Source organism: Talaromyces proteolyticus (genome assembly GCF_021365285.1).
Source record: "Talaromyces proteolyticus strain PMI_201 chromosome Unknown BGW36scaffold_7, whole genome shotgun sequence".
Lineage (NCBI taxonomy): Eukaryota > Fungi > Ascomycota > Eurotiomycetes > Eurotiales > Trichocomaceae > Talaromyces > Talaromyces proteolyticus.
In genome coordinates, this window is record NW_025764283.1 from 428,736 (window position 1) to 446,021 (window position 17,286).

Here is a 17,286-nt window from a genome sequence, read left to right on the forward strand (position 1 = left end):
CCGCGTATAGTAATGCTATCAATCAATGTCAAATGACAAGGGACTGTATTAATTAAACTCAAAGATAAAACCTATTGAGAAGAAACAAAGATATAAGATTACTACTCTATTTCAATTTAACCGTTGTATAACTATAAAGTGAGTAAAAATTATGGTTACATAGAACTACGCAGATCTTAGCGGGTGTCCATCTATGTTCTCCCAAATCAAATAGAACACAATCTTTGAGCTCGATCTATTATGAAAATATTATTATAACAGAGAGCTACATGTAGGAAAACATAATCTAAAAACATAAAAAGAATGGTTCTAGGAGGAATGGCCTCGGGTGAAAATCAGTGGAGACTACCGTTGCAATGTATCAGCCCATATAGAGGCCAATAATGATGCTATGGTTGAAACAACCAAGCTAGCAGTAGAAGAAGCTCCAGTCCTGCGCCGAGGCTGCGCTGTTGGCATTCGCATTTCAAGTAGAAGTGAAGAAGATCTAACCCAAGGATATCTGGTATTGTTGATGGCGACAGCCTGCTCATTAAAACCACTAGGTAGGATGTTGATACACCCCACCCCTCAACATAAATCAACTTTCCAGCAGCAGATGCAACCTGCGTATCACCCGAGAGCAGACCAGACCATGTGGAAACTTGACCGACGTAACTGTGAATGCTCATCAAGTCAATCGCATCGCAGTCCAATGCCGATGTTGTAGCCATGACTATGGTCGCCACCAATACCATCGGTCGAAAATTTGATTGAAGAGTTACCTAGATTGTTCTTGAAATTCTGAGCGCGGCCACACAACCATCTAGATGGATCCATTTTTGCTCCATCATCGGTGAACTGGAAGGGCTCATTCTCAAGATCAAATGTCAAGAGGGCGGCCGACCACTGGCTCCATTTCTTCCCACTGCTGGGAGAAGTATAAATTAATATCGCGGCAATGCGTGCATCGAACTGCTGTGCAGTCGGATTCGAATAGAACGACGTTCCGTATGTCAAGCAGTAGACATCGCAGCCTTTGCCCTGAGCACTGCTATAAATAAAATATATGTATATTCATAGCATTTTATTGCATTTATATTATATAAACCAATAAATCGTATATGTCGTACTAGAAGTAGCGCTTTCCTAGAAATAACCCATATTTTCATTAGAAAATGCTTCAACCTGGACAAGACCCTAACTAACTACTTCGGAGATTATTCTAGCAACGTGTAATATGGAAGTAGATGTAGCTAACTTTAATATTGCAAACTCCCCCCTTCTCGTTTAAACGATGTGTCCAGACCGAAGCAGTTAAGATCTACGTAAGGTTTCAACCAGTAAAGGCAAAAAATTATCAAGGTGATATTAAAGACGGGGGCTACAATTGAAGACTGGACATGGTATACTAGTATTATAATAATATACACTAAGCCCCCTAGTTGACGTACATTTTTCTTTATGAGTCCATCCAGCATCGGTGAATAATGATTCAACATATCCGAAGATTCACCTTCAACTCTGCTTAATAAAGTCGGCAGCACGCTCGGCAACTGCATATAAGGTGCTCACTAAGTGACCGTCAACCTGGAAAGGAAGGATAGAGGCGTCGACGATCCTGACATTACTTGTCCCATAAACAACAAGATGCTCAGAGACAACACCGCCTTTCTCTCGAGGCATCATAGCCGCAGTCCCGACCGGGTGGAAGTTCGAGCGATCTGACCAAGATTAGCAGACACCAGAAAAGGGAGAGAAGAGAGAAAAAATTTAAGCAACTTACAATGCCTAACGATCCACTCCCTCCATTGAGCATCAGAGGCATTTTGAGGGACAGTGATGAGTCCAGGGCTCGACTCTGCCTTGACCAGGTTTCGCAGGGGATAGGTCTCGTATGATCGGCGAATGAGTTTTGCAATCCCAATCTGAAGCTTATTGTCCCAGTCCAGCATGAGGTAGTTTGGGTTAATGATTGGTTTGAGCAATGGATCTGACGATGCGATATGCACACTGCCGCGTGAAAAGGGAAGTAAGCCCCAGTATTGCGCCGCAAGGCTGTTTCCACCACCGGGGAAATATAAGATTTCTGCGATGGGAATTTGGTCCTTGAATATAAGGTCGTATTGGACCTGGAAAAGGTCTTCTAAGTCATCTGCACTCATAATCCCGCCATTGGCTTTCGCGGTCTCACTGGCGTAGTCTTTGAGGCTATCACGGACAAGTGTCGAAATGGTCTCGGTTTCATTGCCAAAAATATCTTGCGCATTGGCGTAAACAAGGGCTGTGTGTCCAGTAACCTTGTGCGTAGTCGCGCCGGACATGCCAGTATTCACCTGATCTTGTAGGTTCTCTCCAACACTAGGGAGGTCGACTTGGACGGCGATATTATACTTCTCTAGAACCTGTCGGCTACCGATACCAGAGAGTTCAAGAATGCCAGGGCTCTTGAGTGAGCCGGCAGAGAGAATAACCTCTCTCTTGGCGTTGATTACGCCGACAGTACCGTTCTGGTAAGTGACCTGAACCCCGCTGGCCGTGACATTGTCATTCGATGCCGTCCTATTCAACTCGATATGATTCACAAAGGTGTTGAGCAAGACATGAAGGTTGCCACGAGATGCATAGGGCCAATAATAAGCCCGAGCGGCATCTTCACGAACATATTCCTGATAGTTAATTGTGGAAGGACAGATGTTGAGGCCTCTCATTTTGCCTCCATTAACATCCTCAGACCATGGAACACCCAAACTCTGGAATGTTCCGTTCAAAAGACTTAGAAGGGTGCTGTTAACCGTCTTAGTGAAAGCTACATCCAATGGGCCGGTTTCACTATGATAAGCCCGGTTGTAAGTGGCCCCAAGCTCGACTTGGGACACGGTTGGGATGGTCAAGTTCTCAGCCTTCAGGTAGTACGGGAACAAACTCTCCCAGGTCCATCCGTCGTTGCCAATTGCTTGCCAGGCATCGATTTGGACGTCTTCCGCACGTGTATACGCCATTCCTATATCAGGTCAGGGCCAGACCGAAATTACCGTGAAGGAGTTGTTGCAGCTCACCATTGATAGCACTGGTGCCAGACAATGCTCTCCCAGCTCGAAGGACCTGAGAAGAATTGCCTCCGTAGATCTGCTTGACCGACTCGTATTGCCAGTCGATTGCTGTGCCGAACGCGAGTCCGTATCCGCCGACATCGGTCACATTGCTATTGTTCAGGACAGAAGCACCAGCCTCAATGACAATCACATTGACATTATGGTCCTCGGAAAGCCGGTTGGCAACTGTAAGACCGGACGTGCCTCCTCCCACGATGATGTAGTCGTATTCCTTGTCTGGGATGGGGCCTGAGGCAGCCACCAAGGTGAATAGGAGGGACAAGAAATATCCCCCAGAGCCGATCATGGTGATCTATAGGCGATGCCCCTGATATGCAAAGAAAAAAAAGGGTTGACTTGATGTAGGAGTCTTTCGTGAGGGAGATATCCTGTCACTCAGCCATCACGTCCACGACCAACAGCCGCACAGCCCTAGCAAATAATTAGTGCTTGCCATGGCTATCTGTTGGCGAGCTGACGATCGCCTGGCGATCCCAATAGTGGTCGTGTTTCAATTTAGCGGCATCTAGATGTGTGTGTTGTAGCCCACCAAGACGGCAAGACCCGAGAAACTTCCAGGAACGCTGCCCGCTGTTTGCTGCTAGTCCGTACGTAGTACTACCACCTTTCAATGTTCCATCCAGATAAGCAAATAATAGCAAATAGCGGAGCGCCACTATTGCGCCATACGGTGAGAAATTCTTGGCTCTTTTAGGCGTGCAGATCATCTTCCGTTCTAGCCTCGAGTCTAGGCTTTCATCAGAAAAATTGCGCCAAAATCAATTCAAGTCACAATCCTATTAGTAATGACTGCTACTGCCTGTATCAATACATATATTTCTGAAGCTTCCAAATGTTGTGAAGCCGAACATTGAATACTACATCAATTGATATGCACCAGTTTAACAGTGTTGAACGAATGTTGATGAATCTGAAAATAAAGAAATTCGTATTTCCACACAATATCATAACTAAATAATGCTCATGCAGCATAAACCGATACAAAAAACACAACTTTCCATAACTGCACCTTTACTACCTGCCCTAGAATTCCAGGCACAAAAAGACAAAATACATAGAGCATAAGAAAATAATACTAGTCAGAAAAAGTTTATGGCGAGCCCAAATACTTGAGAACTGACTCCCGTTCTTCAGTAGGCAGCATACTCAATACTTGCTGAACACCCTTGAGACCACCCTCCTTGTTGCTCATCAAAAGCTGGGCAACATCAGATGAGACGGTGTCAGTCTTCAATTGTCCAATCTTGGCGTGGATGTTCTTCTGGTTTTCCTCATACCAAGAGGCAACCTTGCGGTCATTGTGCTCGAATTCGTCATTCAACAGACCACTCCAGGAGAGCAGAGTATGGAGATGAGAGTCACGAGCGGACGACTGAGGAGCCACAATTCCACTGGTAGGGAGAGCACCCTTGCTGCCATTGCGAGCTACTGGCTTAGGTTGCGCTTCAATCATGCGCTTCAAGATCAGTTCCTCGCTCAAACGACGACGCAGACGCCAGTAGAAGAACCGTCTAGCATTCTTCCATGTAAGAGTTTGGCGGATGGTGCCCTTAGCTTCCATGCGTCCGGCACGGTCGTGAAGGTCAGCGAATTGCAAGGCAATCTGTGTGTAGACCGGAAGCAACTGTTCTTCACGAGCAGCCATCTTGGTTTTAATGTTAGACAGCTGTTCGTTGCTGAGAGACTTGTCTTCGAGTTGTCTTCGGAGGTCACCGTAGGCGGTATCGAGGCGTGCCATAGTATCAAGCTGCTTCTCACGTCTGAACTTGATGTTGATAATACCCTCAGGCTCCAGAATACCACCACGAGATTCCTCGTCCGCGTACATTTCCATTTGGTCCGGGTTAATAGTTGGGTCAATAACGACCTAGTATAAGTAATTAGTATTTTGATTGAAAATAACACAAAAATTAACTTACCCAGGAACCACCACGAAGTTCGCCAAACGGTGGGATGTAGACAAAGATCGGTTGCTCATACTTGACGAGAGCGTCAACAATGTAAGAACCATACTTGAGGACCTCATTGTACATGTCGCGTTGACCGCCAGAGAAACCACGCCAGTTGGCCAAGATCATTACCGGAAGCTGTTCACCATTGTTGAAATCCTGCAGGGCTTGAGCGGTCTTGAAGGCAGAGTTGGGGTACCAAACACCACCGGCCTCCATAGAGGCCATCTCCATCGAGTCGGGATTGGCGGGGTCTGCAGGGGTAACATTGTCGACAGTACGAGACTCAACGGCAATAATACCCATAGGGATACCACCCAAACGAGCACGGCCAACAACAACGGTTCTAGCCCAGCCACCAAGACTCTCTTCAAACGAATCCTTGTCGAAAAGACCAGAAAGGAATCCATCCGCATCGTCCTTTCCACCAATGAGCCATCGAACATCATATGGTTGCTTGGGAGGAGGGACATAAGTAATATCCCGATCCCAATTGTCAGACCATGGCCGGATGGGCACAGGAGAATGCTTCTTGTCGGGCACGAAGGCCATCCAGTCGACAATTTTCTGAATACCTTCAAAGTCATCGTTGGCTGTCATGTGGGAAACACCGTTCTTGTACATGATTTGGGTACCACCAAGCTGCAGGTTGGAAGTGTAAACTTCGCGACCGAGCAGTTTATTGATAGCTGGAGCACCGGTAAGGATAATCGGCTGGCCTTCGACTTGAATGGCACGCTGGCCAAGTCGAACAAGGTATGCACCAATACCAACGGAACGGCAGGTGACCAGAGTGATTGTAAAAATATCCTCATAGGCACGAGCAGTCTCACCGGCAATCAAACCCGAGCCCCGAAGGCACTCAACACCCAATCCGTCCTTGGCACCAATGACGGCCGTAATCTTGTGGCGCTCTTCGCCATCTTCGTGGATAGCTTCAGTAATGACTTCCTTAACCTTACGTTCATCCAATTTCTTCTTGAATTCGGGTGTCAAGTAGAGGTACTTGAAACCAGCCTCCGGTTTCGACGGATCGTTCCAAGCAACATTCAGATAAGGGATCAATTCATCGGCCATGCCAATACGAGCACCAGAGTTGGCAGAAAGGTAGACGCGAGGAATGCCAAGTTTCCTGGCAAGCTCAGTACACTTGTGGAAGAACTTGTCTTCCTGGGGTCCGAAAGAGCCGATTTGATAAGTGATGTCGTTGGCAATGATGATGAATTTTCGTCCACGAGGATATTCTGGGGTGTACGCAGTGACAACCCAGCCTACCATACCATGGGTGTTTGTACCAGCCTCGCGAGACACCTCGACAAGATTGTCTGTGTCATCCAGCACGAGCTCACTGTATTCAATGCACTCACCAACTGGGGGACGCTTCTCCGCAAGCGATGGAACCGTTTCAATGCTCTTTGTCCAGCTATTCTGGAAAGCTTGACGGAAAAGTTCCGGGAAATCGTACACGTACTGCGTACCCATCAAGTGCGCTTTGTAGCGTTTTGGTTGTAGCCACTCTTTTGTAGGATATGGTGTTGACACAGGACGCAAGTGCATGGAGCCAATCTTGTTTGTCCCTCCAATGCTGTGGAAAATCCATTCCCCCTTTTCAGATTTCTTCTCGACATATAGCTCAACCTGAATGATGAAACCAAAAGTGTTGTTGATGATAACACGAAGAGGGTAAGGCAGGCCAGTAGCAGGATCGGTACACAATATACGAATCTCGGCTCCTGTGACACGGAGTTTCCACAGACGGTGACCGAAGCGATCCAAGAACCCAGCTAAGGCTTCTTCAACATCCTTGGGCTGTAGAGGGAACACGGGGGAGAAATTCATGAAAATATGGTTAAGATCGGAGTTGTTGTTACCAATGACCTCCAAAGCATCTAGAATATCATTCACCAAGCGGTCAGCTTCGGAAATCAGATACTCTGCGGTAGGGATATCATCACGAAGGCGGCCTGGACGCACGACAGCACGGGTGAAGTAACGCTTGTCAATCGTTTGACGTTCGTTCTCAGGGCCTTTTCCGATAGCCTCATACACGTGGATGTTGCGGTTCTGGGTGAAGACGGGCTTAATTTTGAACTTAGACAAGCGGGCTAGTTCAAGCTGGAATGCCAACGCAGGCTCGCTGTGACGAATGCTTTCGTCCTCTTCGTAAAGGGGGCCACGGAAAGTGAAGTAGCCGGGGTAAGTGCCGTTTTTGTGCCCGCAAATGAATGTGATGCGGCGGACATTTCTTGACAAAAGATCTTCCCTGTGGTCTACGACAACCTTCTTGAATTGAGCAAAGAGCTCGGCATCATCAAGGTCTTCAACATCACGAATAGCAACAGTGCAAACTCCAGAGAGTTCTCCTTCACTGTCAGCAAGTTGAGGTGGTCTGCGTTTGCCGCTCAAGTCAGCGGTGAGAAGATTAGTCTTCTTAGGCTTCGTGATTTTTCGAGGAAGAACTTCGAGAGCATGCACCAATTGCTCATCAACTTCTTCCAAGTACTGAACTGGAATGATGACACCCTTACGTGGGATGTCACTAGCCTCAGCATCAACAAGATAAGACATGTCACTGATGGAATTGATTCGCTGTAAAGGATTTGAGCTTTCGGCAGTGGGAGTGCCAGGAGTCGATGGGTGAGAGGATGAGATTGGAAGACCAAAATCCGCCTGACCGAGCTTACCCAAGGCAAAGTCCCAAGAGACAAAAGGTTGTTCACCGTCGGTGTGATATTGTATGTCCTTCACGGTATAAGCACGGTAAGCACGGCGAATATATACCTCAAGTGCCGCAAGTGTGACCCAGTGATCAGAGTGCGAGAAAAATTGGGGAAGAACATCGAAGACCGTATACTTGGAATCAACCACCTCCTTCAAGACTCCATATTCAGGGTCTCGGTGATCCCAGCCAGCTTCACCATAGCGAGACTCCAACACAGAGGAGCGGAGGATATGTTCCATTTGTGTAGCTCTCTCCTCCAGAGATGGCAGAGCAGCCTGGATAAGGAGCTCGCGAGCCTTGAGGGTAACCTTAGAGGCGGCACGAGATTCCAATTCTGTGAGCTTGCGTAGAATTGGCTTGAAGTATTTGCCGATATTGCCAGCCTGGGGTTGGTTGGGACGATAAATGTCTAGAATAGCGAGGACCAGGTTGTTCTTGGTGCCAACCTTGGTGTGAGACAAGACAGTTTGGAGAACAAGCGAAATGTCCTCTTTGTTCTCGTCACGAAGCTTCAGGATAACCTCTTCATCACGAGTGTTGCGCCCAGTAAATCTGCTTTCGACGTCGTAGTATTGTTCCAAAAGGCCAATAAATACCTCGTATTCGTGAACTTTCAAGCCATCCTTGTAGAGATCGATGACGTGAACAATCGGTCCCAATGTAGTCTTGAGGATGTCCGCATCCGCTGGGTTGACGTTGTCCTCGATAAACTTGAGGAGGGTCTTTTGAAGTTGCTTCGCTGGGAACTCGGCTTGTCGGGATCTGGCACGTTCAACAACTTGTGAAAGTTGAGAGCCGAGCTTTCCTGGCATACGCGAGTGAAGAGCAGCGAATTGAGCATTCCATTCGCCGTAAGGAAGCTCGGGATCACGTAGAACAGCAATCAACTCTTTCAAGGTAGCTTTCATAAGGAATTGGTTGTCGTAGCCCTTGAGAATGTTCTCCAGAATGCCGCGAAGGAGTGTGAATTTCTGAGGAGGCTTGTTACCAACAATTTGAGGGGGTCCCAAGTCTGGAAGTTGTCCAGTGAAGGGCTGGGCATGTTTGACACGAGATGGGTCGTCCAAGGCCAGGATACCGAGAATATCACCGGCCTCTAGAGTAGCTCCTGGCTGCTTGATGAACTGGACAGTACCGTCCTCTTGAGCGATCAAAGGCATGTACATTTTCATGACTTCAACTTCTGCGAAATGTTGGCCGGCCTTAACACGGTCACCGTTCTCAACGGTGAATTTGACCAATTTACCAGGGCTGGGAGTACGCAATTGGGTTGGATCATTTTCTTGCTCCAGGAGACAAGTCTTGCCATCCACACTCAAACGAGTAGCGGCAGCTTCTTCCTTCCAGTAGACGTTGTGGCTGCGGCCATTCATCAGGACAAGTAAACCACCGTCAGCTAGAGCACGCACACCGACGGAGCACTTGGAACCATTAATGAAGAGATGGTAACTGTCCGAACTAGCCCGAGTTGCGGTAAATTTATAACGGGAACCCTCGTAGATGAAATCCACCAGGAAGACTGTCTTGAGAACTTCCTTCGGCGGAACCTGCCCGCGTTCCAAGCTTGAACGATACTCGGCGATACAGCCTTCGCTAGCCAAATGGGCTTTGGTCACTGCACCACAAATGATAGCAACGACCTGGTCGGGACGCTCGGCAGTCAGCTTGTTAGAAATCAGCTGATCAAGCCAACCTGTTGTGATTGTGTTGTCTTCAAAAGCGGGTGTTTCGAGCAATTTGATCAAGTATTCAACCGTGGTTCGGAAATCACCACGAATGCTGAGTTCTTTCAGGGCAACAACCATGTGCTTGCGAGAAGCGGTACGGTTCTCACCATACGCGAAAATGTGACCGAATTGACTGTCGGAGAAACTGTGGATTCCACCAGCGGTTCCGACAGAGAAGTAACCCCAAACGTTGGAAGAACTGCGGAAGTTAAGTTCGTGCATTGTGCCACTAGACGGCTTGAAGCCCTCACCAGGGTCTTCGGAGGTGATACGGCAAGCAGTGCAGTGTCCCTTGGACTGAGGGCGGCGCTGAGCCTTGTGGCTGTCTTCATTTGAGAAGTCGAAATCGATGGGAAAGGAGGTGTGAGGGTCGACGCCGTATAGGAGACGAATATCGCGAATACGATGAAGGGGGAGACCCATTGCAATTTGAAGCTGGGCAGCTGGGAGGTTGACACCAGTGACCATCTCCGTGGTAGGGTGCTCGACCTGAAGACGTGGGTTAAGTTCTAAAAAGTAGAACTTATCGTCGGCATGGGAGTAGAGGTATTCGACAGTTCCTGCAGACACATAACCGACCAATTTACCCAGACTGACTGCAGCACGCTCCATTGCTTGGAAAGTGTTGGGCTTCGCAATAGTGGCTGGGGCCTCTTCGATAATCTTTTGGTGACGTCTCTGGACCGAGCAATCACGTCCAAAGAGAGAGATATTGTTGCCATACTGATCAGCCAGCAACTGCACTTCCAAATGTCTAGCGTTGCCGGCCAACTTCATGATGAAAATCGGCGAACCTGGGATCTCGCTAGCAGCGGCATTATATAGGGAGACGAAGTCTTCTTCCCGGTCAACCTTTCGGATACCTTTACCACCACCTCCTTCGGAAGCCTTGACCATGACAGGGAAGCCGATCTTCCGTGCAGCCTCCAAACCTTCCTCAGGAGAATGGGTGCAACCCTTGTCATATACATCGTCATCCACGGTCACAATTCCATGCTCATCGACTCTGACTTGGTCAACGCCGGTTCCTGACCAGGGAATGCAAGGCACATTAGCGTGTTGTGCAACAATTGTGGACGAAATCTTATCTCCCAGAGATCGCATGGCAGAGCCTGGGGGACCAATAAAGATGATCTTCTTGGGAGAAGCAGCCAAGGCTTCTGGAAGCTTTGGGTTTTCTGAAGCGTGACCCCTGCATGATGAGTTAGCAATCAGAAGCAACAGCTCAAAGGGATTCCTCTTTCTTACCAGCCGGCCCATACAGCATGGACGTCCATTCGCTCGGCAATATCAACAATCAATTCGACGTTAGCGTAGTTGTTATTGTTGGTTCCTCCAGGTACTTCGACATATTGATCCGCCATACGAATATAGTCGGCATTAGCTTGTAAATCTTCCGGCGTGGCCATGACGGTGAACTGGATGGCGCGCTCATTGCCGAAAACCTCATATGCCCATTTTCTTACTGATCGGATCTCTTTGACGGCGGCGATACCGTTGTTGGCGATAAGCACCTTTATTTACAGTTAGTTTGCAAGTACCTTACCATGGGTGTAGACGCAGATAACATACCGATGTGATAACTGAGTGGCCATCGTGGGCCGCGACGAAATCCTTGACCTTGCTTGGAGGAGCTAGATCTAGCCGATTTCCGCCGATAAAATGTGAGGGGATATTGTGCTTTGCGGCAAAGGAGTTGCCGTGGCCATTGGTCTTCACTCCGTTCGTAGGAGACATGTTGACTCTTGTAGCCAAACCTCTCATGCAACCAGAAACCAAATGCAAGCAGTTTTGGACGAATCCGAGACTTGGCGTGAGTTCGGGCGATCCAACTTCTCTTTTATACAGCGCAGAGCAAGCTGATTATGGGGCGGAAAATGCAGAGGCAGAGCAACGATGGTCGGATGACAGCACCTACAGTCCCCGCGTGAGGTCAGCCCCGGGTAATACCAACTTGGAGAATGACACGAAGGCAGGAAAGTGTCGCCTCAACAGAACAATCAAGGGACCACCGGGCGATTGCACAGGACAGCTTTAAGAGGTCGATGGGAGCTAGGTTAGACAGGCAGTAGAACGCACCTCGCGCAGTAGACAAAATTATTATTATTATTTCAAGGTGTACATCGAATAAGAAGATTGAGGGAGGGAAGTGAAGCGAAGAGAAGAGCAGAGACGTAGAGCAATTGCAGCAGGTGTCGAGGAAAAAGATGAGCGATGAAGGGGTGGGGGGGAAGGCGGGAAATATCATTGGGGAGCATAATAATAATCTACAAGCTACCTAGCCGTGCCTAGCAAATAGTAGTAAACACTAAGTACCCGTACCGCGACAGCCAAGATTACTGATTACTGCGAGCAGCTGAGCGCGGTTGCAGCAGCAGCACCCAAAATCCTGATTCCTCAGGCTCCACCGAGCGATTGGCCCGATTAGCAGGAGCGCCCGGGCAGCGACGACAGCAGCTGCCGTGGCGCTAGGCTGCACCGGGCATGGCGTCTGGCGGACCCCGAAACGCCCCAACTGTTGACTTGTTGACTGCGCTGCCCTTTCAACCGCGCTGTCCTTCCCAACTGCCCAGCGGCGTCGATGATTCAACAAAAAAGACGGTTCCGCTCGTTTCTATGTCTAATTCTATGTCTATTCTATGAACTGGTGGGAGTTCTCCCACGCCTGGTAGCCTTACTCTTCCTAACTAATGGGCCTAGCATCACCGAGTACTGCCAATACGGCCACAGTGCCAGCTGAGCACGCAGTACTAACCGCCGTCTACGGTGTTTGCGCCCTGGATCAGCTACACAACTGCAACTCCGGGTTCCATCGCCCGTCGTCTTCGTCGTCGCACAAACTACCGAGAAAAAACGCTGTGGTGATGTGCTCTAGCCCAGGCTCGTCCCGCCACGCGATGCCTGATTGGGGACGCCCCTTGCAGTGCAGGGGCCAGTGGGCCTGTCCCAACCGGCCCTACGGAGACCGAGCGACGAGATCAGCGATAATCTTGGCCTTATTCAATTATGCTGATAATGGACATTATCATACCTGTTAAGGGCCTCGCAGGGCCTCGCAAGTCGCAACCCATCTACCACCTTCCGAGAACAGCCGCCGGAGATTCTCCTTTCTTCGAATCCGTACAGGACTACTGGTTTCTAACGCAGCCTACCGATTGGGAACGTTCCTTATTCCCCTTTTGGAAAACACAATCAGCCCCCATCACAAGAAATCAAGAGATCAAGAGATCAAAAAATCAAAAAATCGTCCGCTACCCGTGTCGGGATCAGATAATGATGCCATCGGACTGCGAGGCTAGGCACTGACGGCTTATCGACATATCGATAAGGCCCAACTTGTTTCTTCCTCATTGGTGACGGCCTCCCGACCGCATGCGAAATGTTACATTCCCGAGTCGGGGACAAATCGACCACTTAAGATGCCGTCCGGTCCGGGGTGAGAAAATCGAGGGTCGAAATCACGTAGTAGACTGCGGACTAGCTTAATTACGGCGTAGTCATTCTCGGCAGGATGATCATAATAAACTTTGGTAGGCAGTTCTACGATTGTTCCATCGCATTCTTCAGCTATACAAGAACTATCCTCCCGTGAATAATTGTGTGGTGTTTAATTAAACCTCTCCCCGCGAATACTCGCCGAATATACTCGCCGTTAGAATTAACTCTCGAGTATGGAATTCATCCAACGCATTAACATTAAACTTTTTAATCATTTTTGCAGATTTGAAAAATCAAAAGACTCCGGTCTCCAATTAATTAAATACCCCCGTAAACGAGCCGGTCGACAGTTTGACCGCCACCTAAACCAACATGTGTCATAAGTATATCGAGGATTGGACGCTTAAGCTCATGTACTGACGTAAGCGCTATATTCGGGGACGGAGTCCAAGCCCGACTGCTAAATCTAGGCTGGCATGTCTTCAATGTTCTTTCAGATAACTACGGAGTACATCTTCTCTCTATATCCATACCTCCCTCGACGTCCCAGGTATGACCCCTAGCATACTCAACAAACCAACTAAATACAAATCGATTGTATACATATCATCTCTCATAACCATGCAATACTGTTTAGTCCGGTCCCTTCTAAATATAGACATGTGCTTACACCTGCTTACACGCGGAGTGCACATGCATACTCCGTGACTCCGTGTACCGCGTATAGCTTTGAAACCTAAAGCAGTAGTTTCAACAAAACAGACACTTGTTGCTTTGGATGAACGCCTAGCCCCCTCCATTGACGTCATTAAATGCCCACACCTATCCATATCCATATACTGCGGATTCAACGTTCCTTATGCAACATTAAAACGTCAAACTGGAATAAATTGAAGTAGGAGCAAGACATCTGTAACAAGCATAATAATAAAATAATCAAACAACCACAGAACTGGCGCCATGGGTTTAATGTTCTACCAACAATGAAAAAAAAAAAGAGGGAATACGTAATATCACGGAGTTTGCATCTCGAGGCGTTCATTACCCCGGGTTATTTGTCCGGCGGACAATAATCAAGAATCAAGAATCAAGAATAATGATAATAATAATAATAATCAAGGACAAGTAAGACTAGACTATTTGCGGCCGAAGTAGCTGGAAATGCTAGGAATGGCACCGGCTTCGACTAGCGACATAGACGAGTCAGACGGTAATGGGTATGCGATTGGTTGGCTCATCTAGTGGTATTAAGTTTAAGTATGTATGGCAATCGGATTACTGGCTTAGAAGGTTATCATTCGGGTATTGTCTAGAAGTTGGCTGTCAAACTAATTACAGGTATCAAAATGTAGAGTAGGTAGGTAGGTCACACTAAAGAAAGGTGGCTGTGTACAGCAATGGGACGTCGCGGTGTCGACAACGGTTTTCCTCCCTCGAAAAAGTAGAGATAGGATGCAGATGCAGGTCCAGAAACTGCATGAAAACGAAAAAAAAAAAAAAAATACATCAATAAAGGCGCCGTTGTCCACCTTGCAATAACTCTGTGACGCCTATGCGCCATGCAATAAACAAACCCCAGCCGAAACCGAGAAACGTCGTTCGTCCTTTAATAAAATGAGAGCTCCTCCAAGATGTGTCAAAACCGAGTTACATATATCGGCCATAAAGTATTGAGTTATGCAAGCATATCAACGCAAAGCTATGCCGCGACAACAAATATAATATCATATTAATAGGTTTCGCCGAGATCGCTGGGTTTCCTTTTAGGCCCTTGACTTGCTCGGAAGTCTGTCTTTTGGCCGTCCGCCCCTGCGGTTGTTCGCCGAGACCCTGGTATACCACTATATGCCATTGTACCGCTGGGTCTTTTCTTTAGGCTGCTTGGACCGGGTATAGACGAACGGAAGACTGACTCGTTCTCTATAGTACCTCGTTGGGGCGTTGGTGTAGTGATGTCGCTATCTTCGTCAATATACGACATACCTTTGGCTGGGCCATGGCTTTGTGAATATGAGCTCAAAGAAGACCGCGGGCGCCGGCTTTCTGTTGTCGGGTTCGTCGAATAATGTCCGAGAGGAGTCCGAGCACGGTTCAGGCTTTGTCTGCTATCAGGGCGCGCCTGTGGTATGCTGGTCCCAAGACCGAAGGAATTGCGACTCGAGTAGCTGGTTCGACTACTTGGGCGGCTGTCGACTGAACGTCCAAAAGATTGTCGATTATGAATAAATGAAGATGATGTTGTGTTATCTCCATCCAAGGCTGAAGAGCTGACACTGCTGGTGCTTGTTCGCTTGCGAGAGCTCCTACGGACGGTCACCGACGATGGTATGGAGCTTTGATCCAAAGCCGAAGGTGCACGCGGCGAGGCGCCGTTGGGGGTCTCAGATGGAGCTGGAAGTCTTGAGCGGGCAGAATGCACTCGCTGTTCCAGCTTTTGCATCTTGCCGATGAGACCGCGAATTTGATATAATGAACCGGACCGGGGAATGCCAGATTGCGAAGCGCTAAGTCGGGGCGCAGTACGAACAGAAGACATCGACGGGGTAGAAAAGCCATTTACGTAAGGAATTGAAGGGGTGCGAGTGTGTCTGCCAAAACTCGGGCGAGGTACACTGCTTGAAACAGATATTCTACTGCGGGTGGCGCCACCTTCGGCGCCTGCCTTGCGAACGCTGACAGAAGACTCGGAAGCGGTAGGAGACGGAGGGGTCAAGGCCTCCGATGTTGCTGACGAAACGGATTTGGCAGGAGGTGTGGTCATCGTTGGTGAAGAAGAAGTTGTGACTGGCGATTGTTCAGCACCTTCGCTATATTGATTATTGGCTACAGAAGACGAATTCAAGAAGGCGGGCTTGCGGCGATGGCTGAGTTCGCTCTCAGCTTTGCGAAGTTTGTTGTTGATAATATCGGCTTCAATCTTCAAGTCCGACAGCTCGTCACGCAGACGTTGGGCCGTGATTCGCAGGCCCTCTCGCTCCTGCTCTCCATTCTTGATCTCTTCTTCCAGGAGGACTCCCCGCTCAATGGCGACATTGTATTTAGACTCCAAATCCTCCAGCGACGAGGTGGTATTACGAGCCTGGCGTTCATAGTCATCGTTTGCGACTTCAATATCTCGGAGCTTCAGTTGCAAAGTGCGATTGCTGTCTCGTAGCGTGGTGATCTCTTTTTGTAGGGTGTTTTGAACGGAATTCGCTTCTGTTTTTGCTTGCTTGTATTTGGCCTGATATCGAATAATCACATAAGCGCACAGCCTAGACAAAAGAACATAGAGCAGTTGTAATCATACCTTCCACTCATCAACTTCGTAACTCAAACTTTCTGCCTTTTCTTTCAGATGTCGTTCCCGTTTCTCGGAGGCTTCGATATCCTTCTCCAACTCCGCCTCCAATTCACGACTGGAGGTTTGGAAATCGGCAAGCTCGACTTCTAATTGTTCATACTGCGACTTATAATAGGACAGCTCCTCCTCCAAGGAGCTGCTAGTCTTCGGGGCAGAGGGCGTTGTGTTGGGATCTGCGGCAGGCATTGTTGAGCGGTGGGGGGGATTGTTGACGTTCAGATAAGGAATCGGCGAGGACACGGCGCATTCAAGCTGTTGATTACTTTTGTGTGTATTCCAGGCGCACGTCGGCTGGTACGGATCTAGAGCATCCGATAGATAGTTGTGCCGATGATTGTCGTCGTCGTCGTCGTCGTCGTCGTCGTCGTCGTTGTTGTTCTTGTTGATAATGTTCGGGCTCTGCCCCCTCCGTCGAGATTCAGGACGCTGTCGTAGTCTGTCGTGGGGCGAATCGCGGCCGGGGCAGTCAGCCCGTGAGGGTCGAATAGACTTACCTTTCGATGCGACTGCTGCAACCCCCGCGCTGGGGGGAAAGGACGTGGGATGATGTTGTTGTTGCTGTAAAGTTGTGGTGGAGGTCGAGGTGAATAGAGTTGACTGGACGCTCACCGCCAAGGCTGGTTGTCCCGTGATTGCTCCTGTTGCTGTTGTTGTTGTTGTCAGGGGAGGGGTGCCCGCTAGCCCCGAAGCCGCCTAGCCCGCGCTCTCCACCAAGCACATGCAATTGCTAAGTCGAACTGACCTCTGAATCTTGCTGCGTCGCAAAGGGCCACGCGCATCATTATTGCCAGCGTCCCATACCGACGATCTGGCCGCTTCTAGCCATTGCTATTCGTATGAGCCCTCGAGCTTTCCGGTAAGTGGCTATTGTCTGTCGCTATCCTTCCAGTGCATCGCGACCGCTCAATGCTCGTGGTCCTCCACGTCATTCGCCGCTGGTCCACTATGTCCACGCACAGCTTTCGTCCATTCAGCATCAAAACAATATTGTTGCTTCCACGCACCTGTCTCC

At 48.7% G+C, this 17,286-nt stretch overlaps 3 protein-coding genes across 3 annotated transcripts; all 3 read right to left on the minus strand.

Moving 5' to 3' along the window:
* Positions 1-1,358: 1,358 nt before the first annotated feature.
* On the minus strand, positions 1,359-3,668 carry BGW36DRAFT_342482 (uncharacterized protein). Its single transcript, XM_046213125.1, has 3 exons — positions 3,039-3,668; positions 1,766-2,983; positions 1,359-1,703 (listed from the first exon to the last, which is right to left on the minus strand). Exons 1-3 carry the CDS (start codon positions 3,379-3,381, stop codon positions 1,498-1,500), a joined length of 1,767 nt encoding a protein of 588 aa, XP_046070976.1. The 5' UTR covers positions 3,382-3,668; the 3' UTR covers positions 1,359-1,497.
* Positions 3,669-4,185: 517 nt separating this feature from the next.
* BGW36DRAFT_428063 (putative acetyl-CoA carboxylase) lies at positions 4,186-11,230 on the minus strand (the record flags this gene model as incomplete). The annotated part of the gene is made up of 4 exons (XM_046220496.1): positions 4,186-4,962; positions 5,015-10,685; positions 10,742-11,007; positions 11,066-11,230. 4 exons carry the CDS (start codon positions 11,228-11,230, stop codon positions 4,186-4,188), a joined length of 6,879 nt encoding a protein of 2,292 aa, XP_046070977.1.
* Positions 11,231-14,418: 3,188 nt separating this feature from the next.
* On the minus strand, positions 14,419-16,634 carry BGW36DRAFT_342487 (NUDE protein). The gene is made up of 2 exons (XM_046213126.1): positions 16,221-16,634; positions 14,419-16,154 (listed from the first exon to the last, which is right to left on the minus strand). The coding sequence occupies exons 1-2, from the start codon at positions 16,458-16,460 to the stop codon at positions 14,661-14,663; spliced, it is 1,734 nt and encodes a 577-aa protein (XP_046070978.1). The 5' UTR covers positions 16,461-16,634; the 3' UTR covers positions 14,419-14,660.
* Positions 16,635-17,286: the final 652 nt, after the last annotated feature.

What these genes read in the sequence shown, in the direction of transcription:
- BGW36DRAFT_342482 (XM_046213125.1), bottom strand. Translation starts at nt 3,381, where the DNA reads ATGATCGGCTCTGGGGGATATTTCTTGTCCCTCCTATTCACCTTGGTG. An exon ending in TGGCACCAGTGCTATCAATG is followed by an intron (nt 2,984 to 3,038) that starts GTGAGCTGCAAC and finishes GACCTGATATAG; the next exon opens with GAATGGCGTATACACGTGCG. An exon ending in GGAGTGGATCGTTAGGCATT is followed by an intron (nt 1,704 to 1,765) that starts GTAAGTTGCTTA and finishes AATCTTGGTCAG; the next exon opens with ATCGCTCGAACTTCCACCCG.
- BGW36DRAFT_342487 (XM_046213126.1), bottom strand. Translation starts at nt 16,460, where the DNA reads ATGCCTGCCGCAGATCCCAACACAACGCCCTCTGCCCCGAAGACTAGC. An exon ending in ACGAAGTTGATGAGTGGAAG is followed by an intron (nt 16,155 to 16,220) that starts GTATGATTACAA and finishes ATTCGATATCAG; the next exon opens with GCCAAATACAAGCAAGCAAA.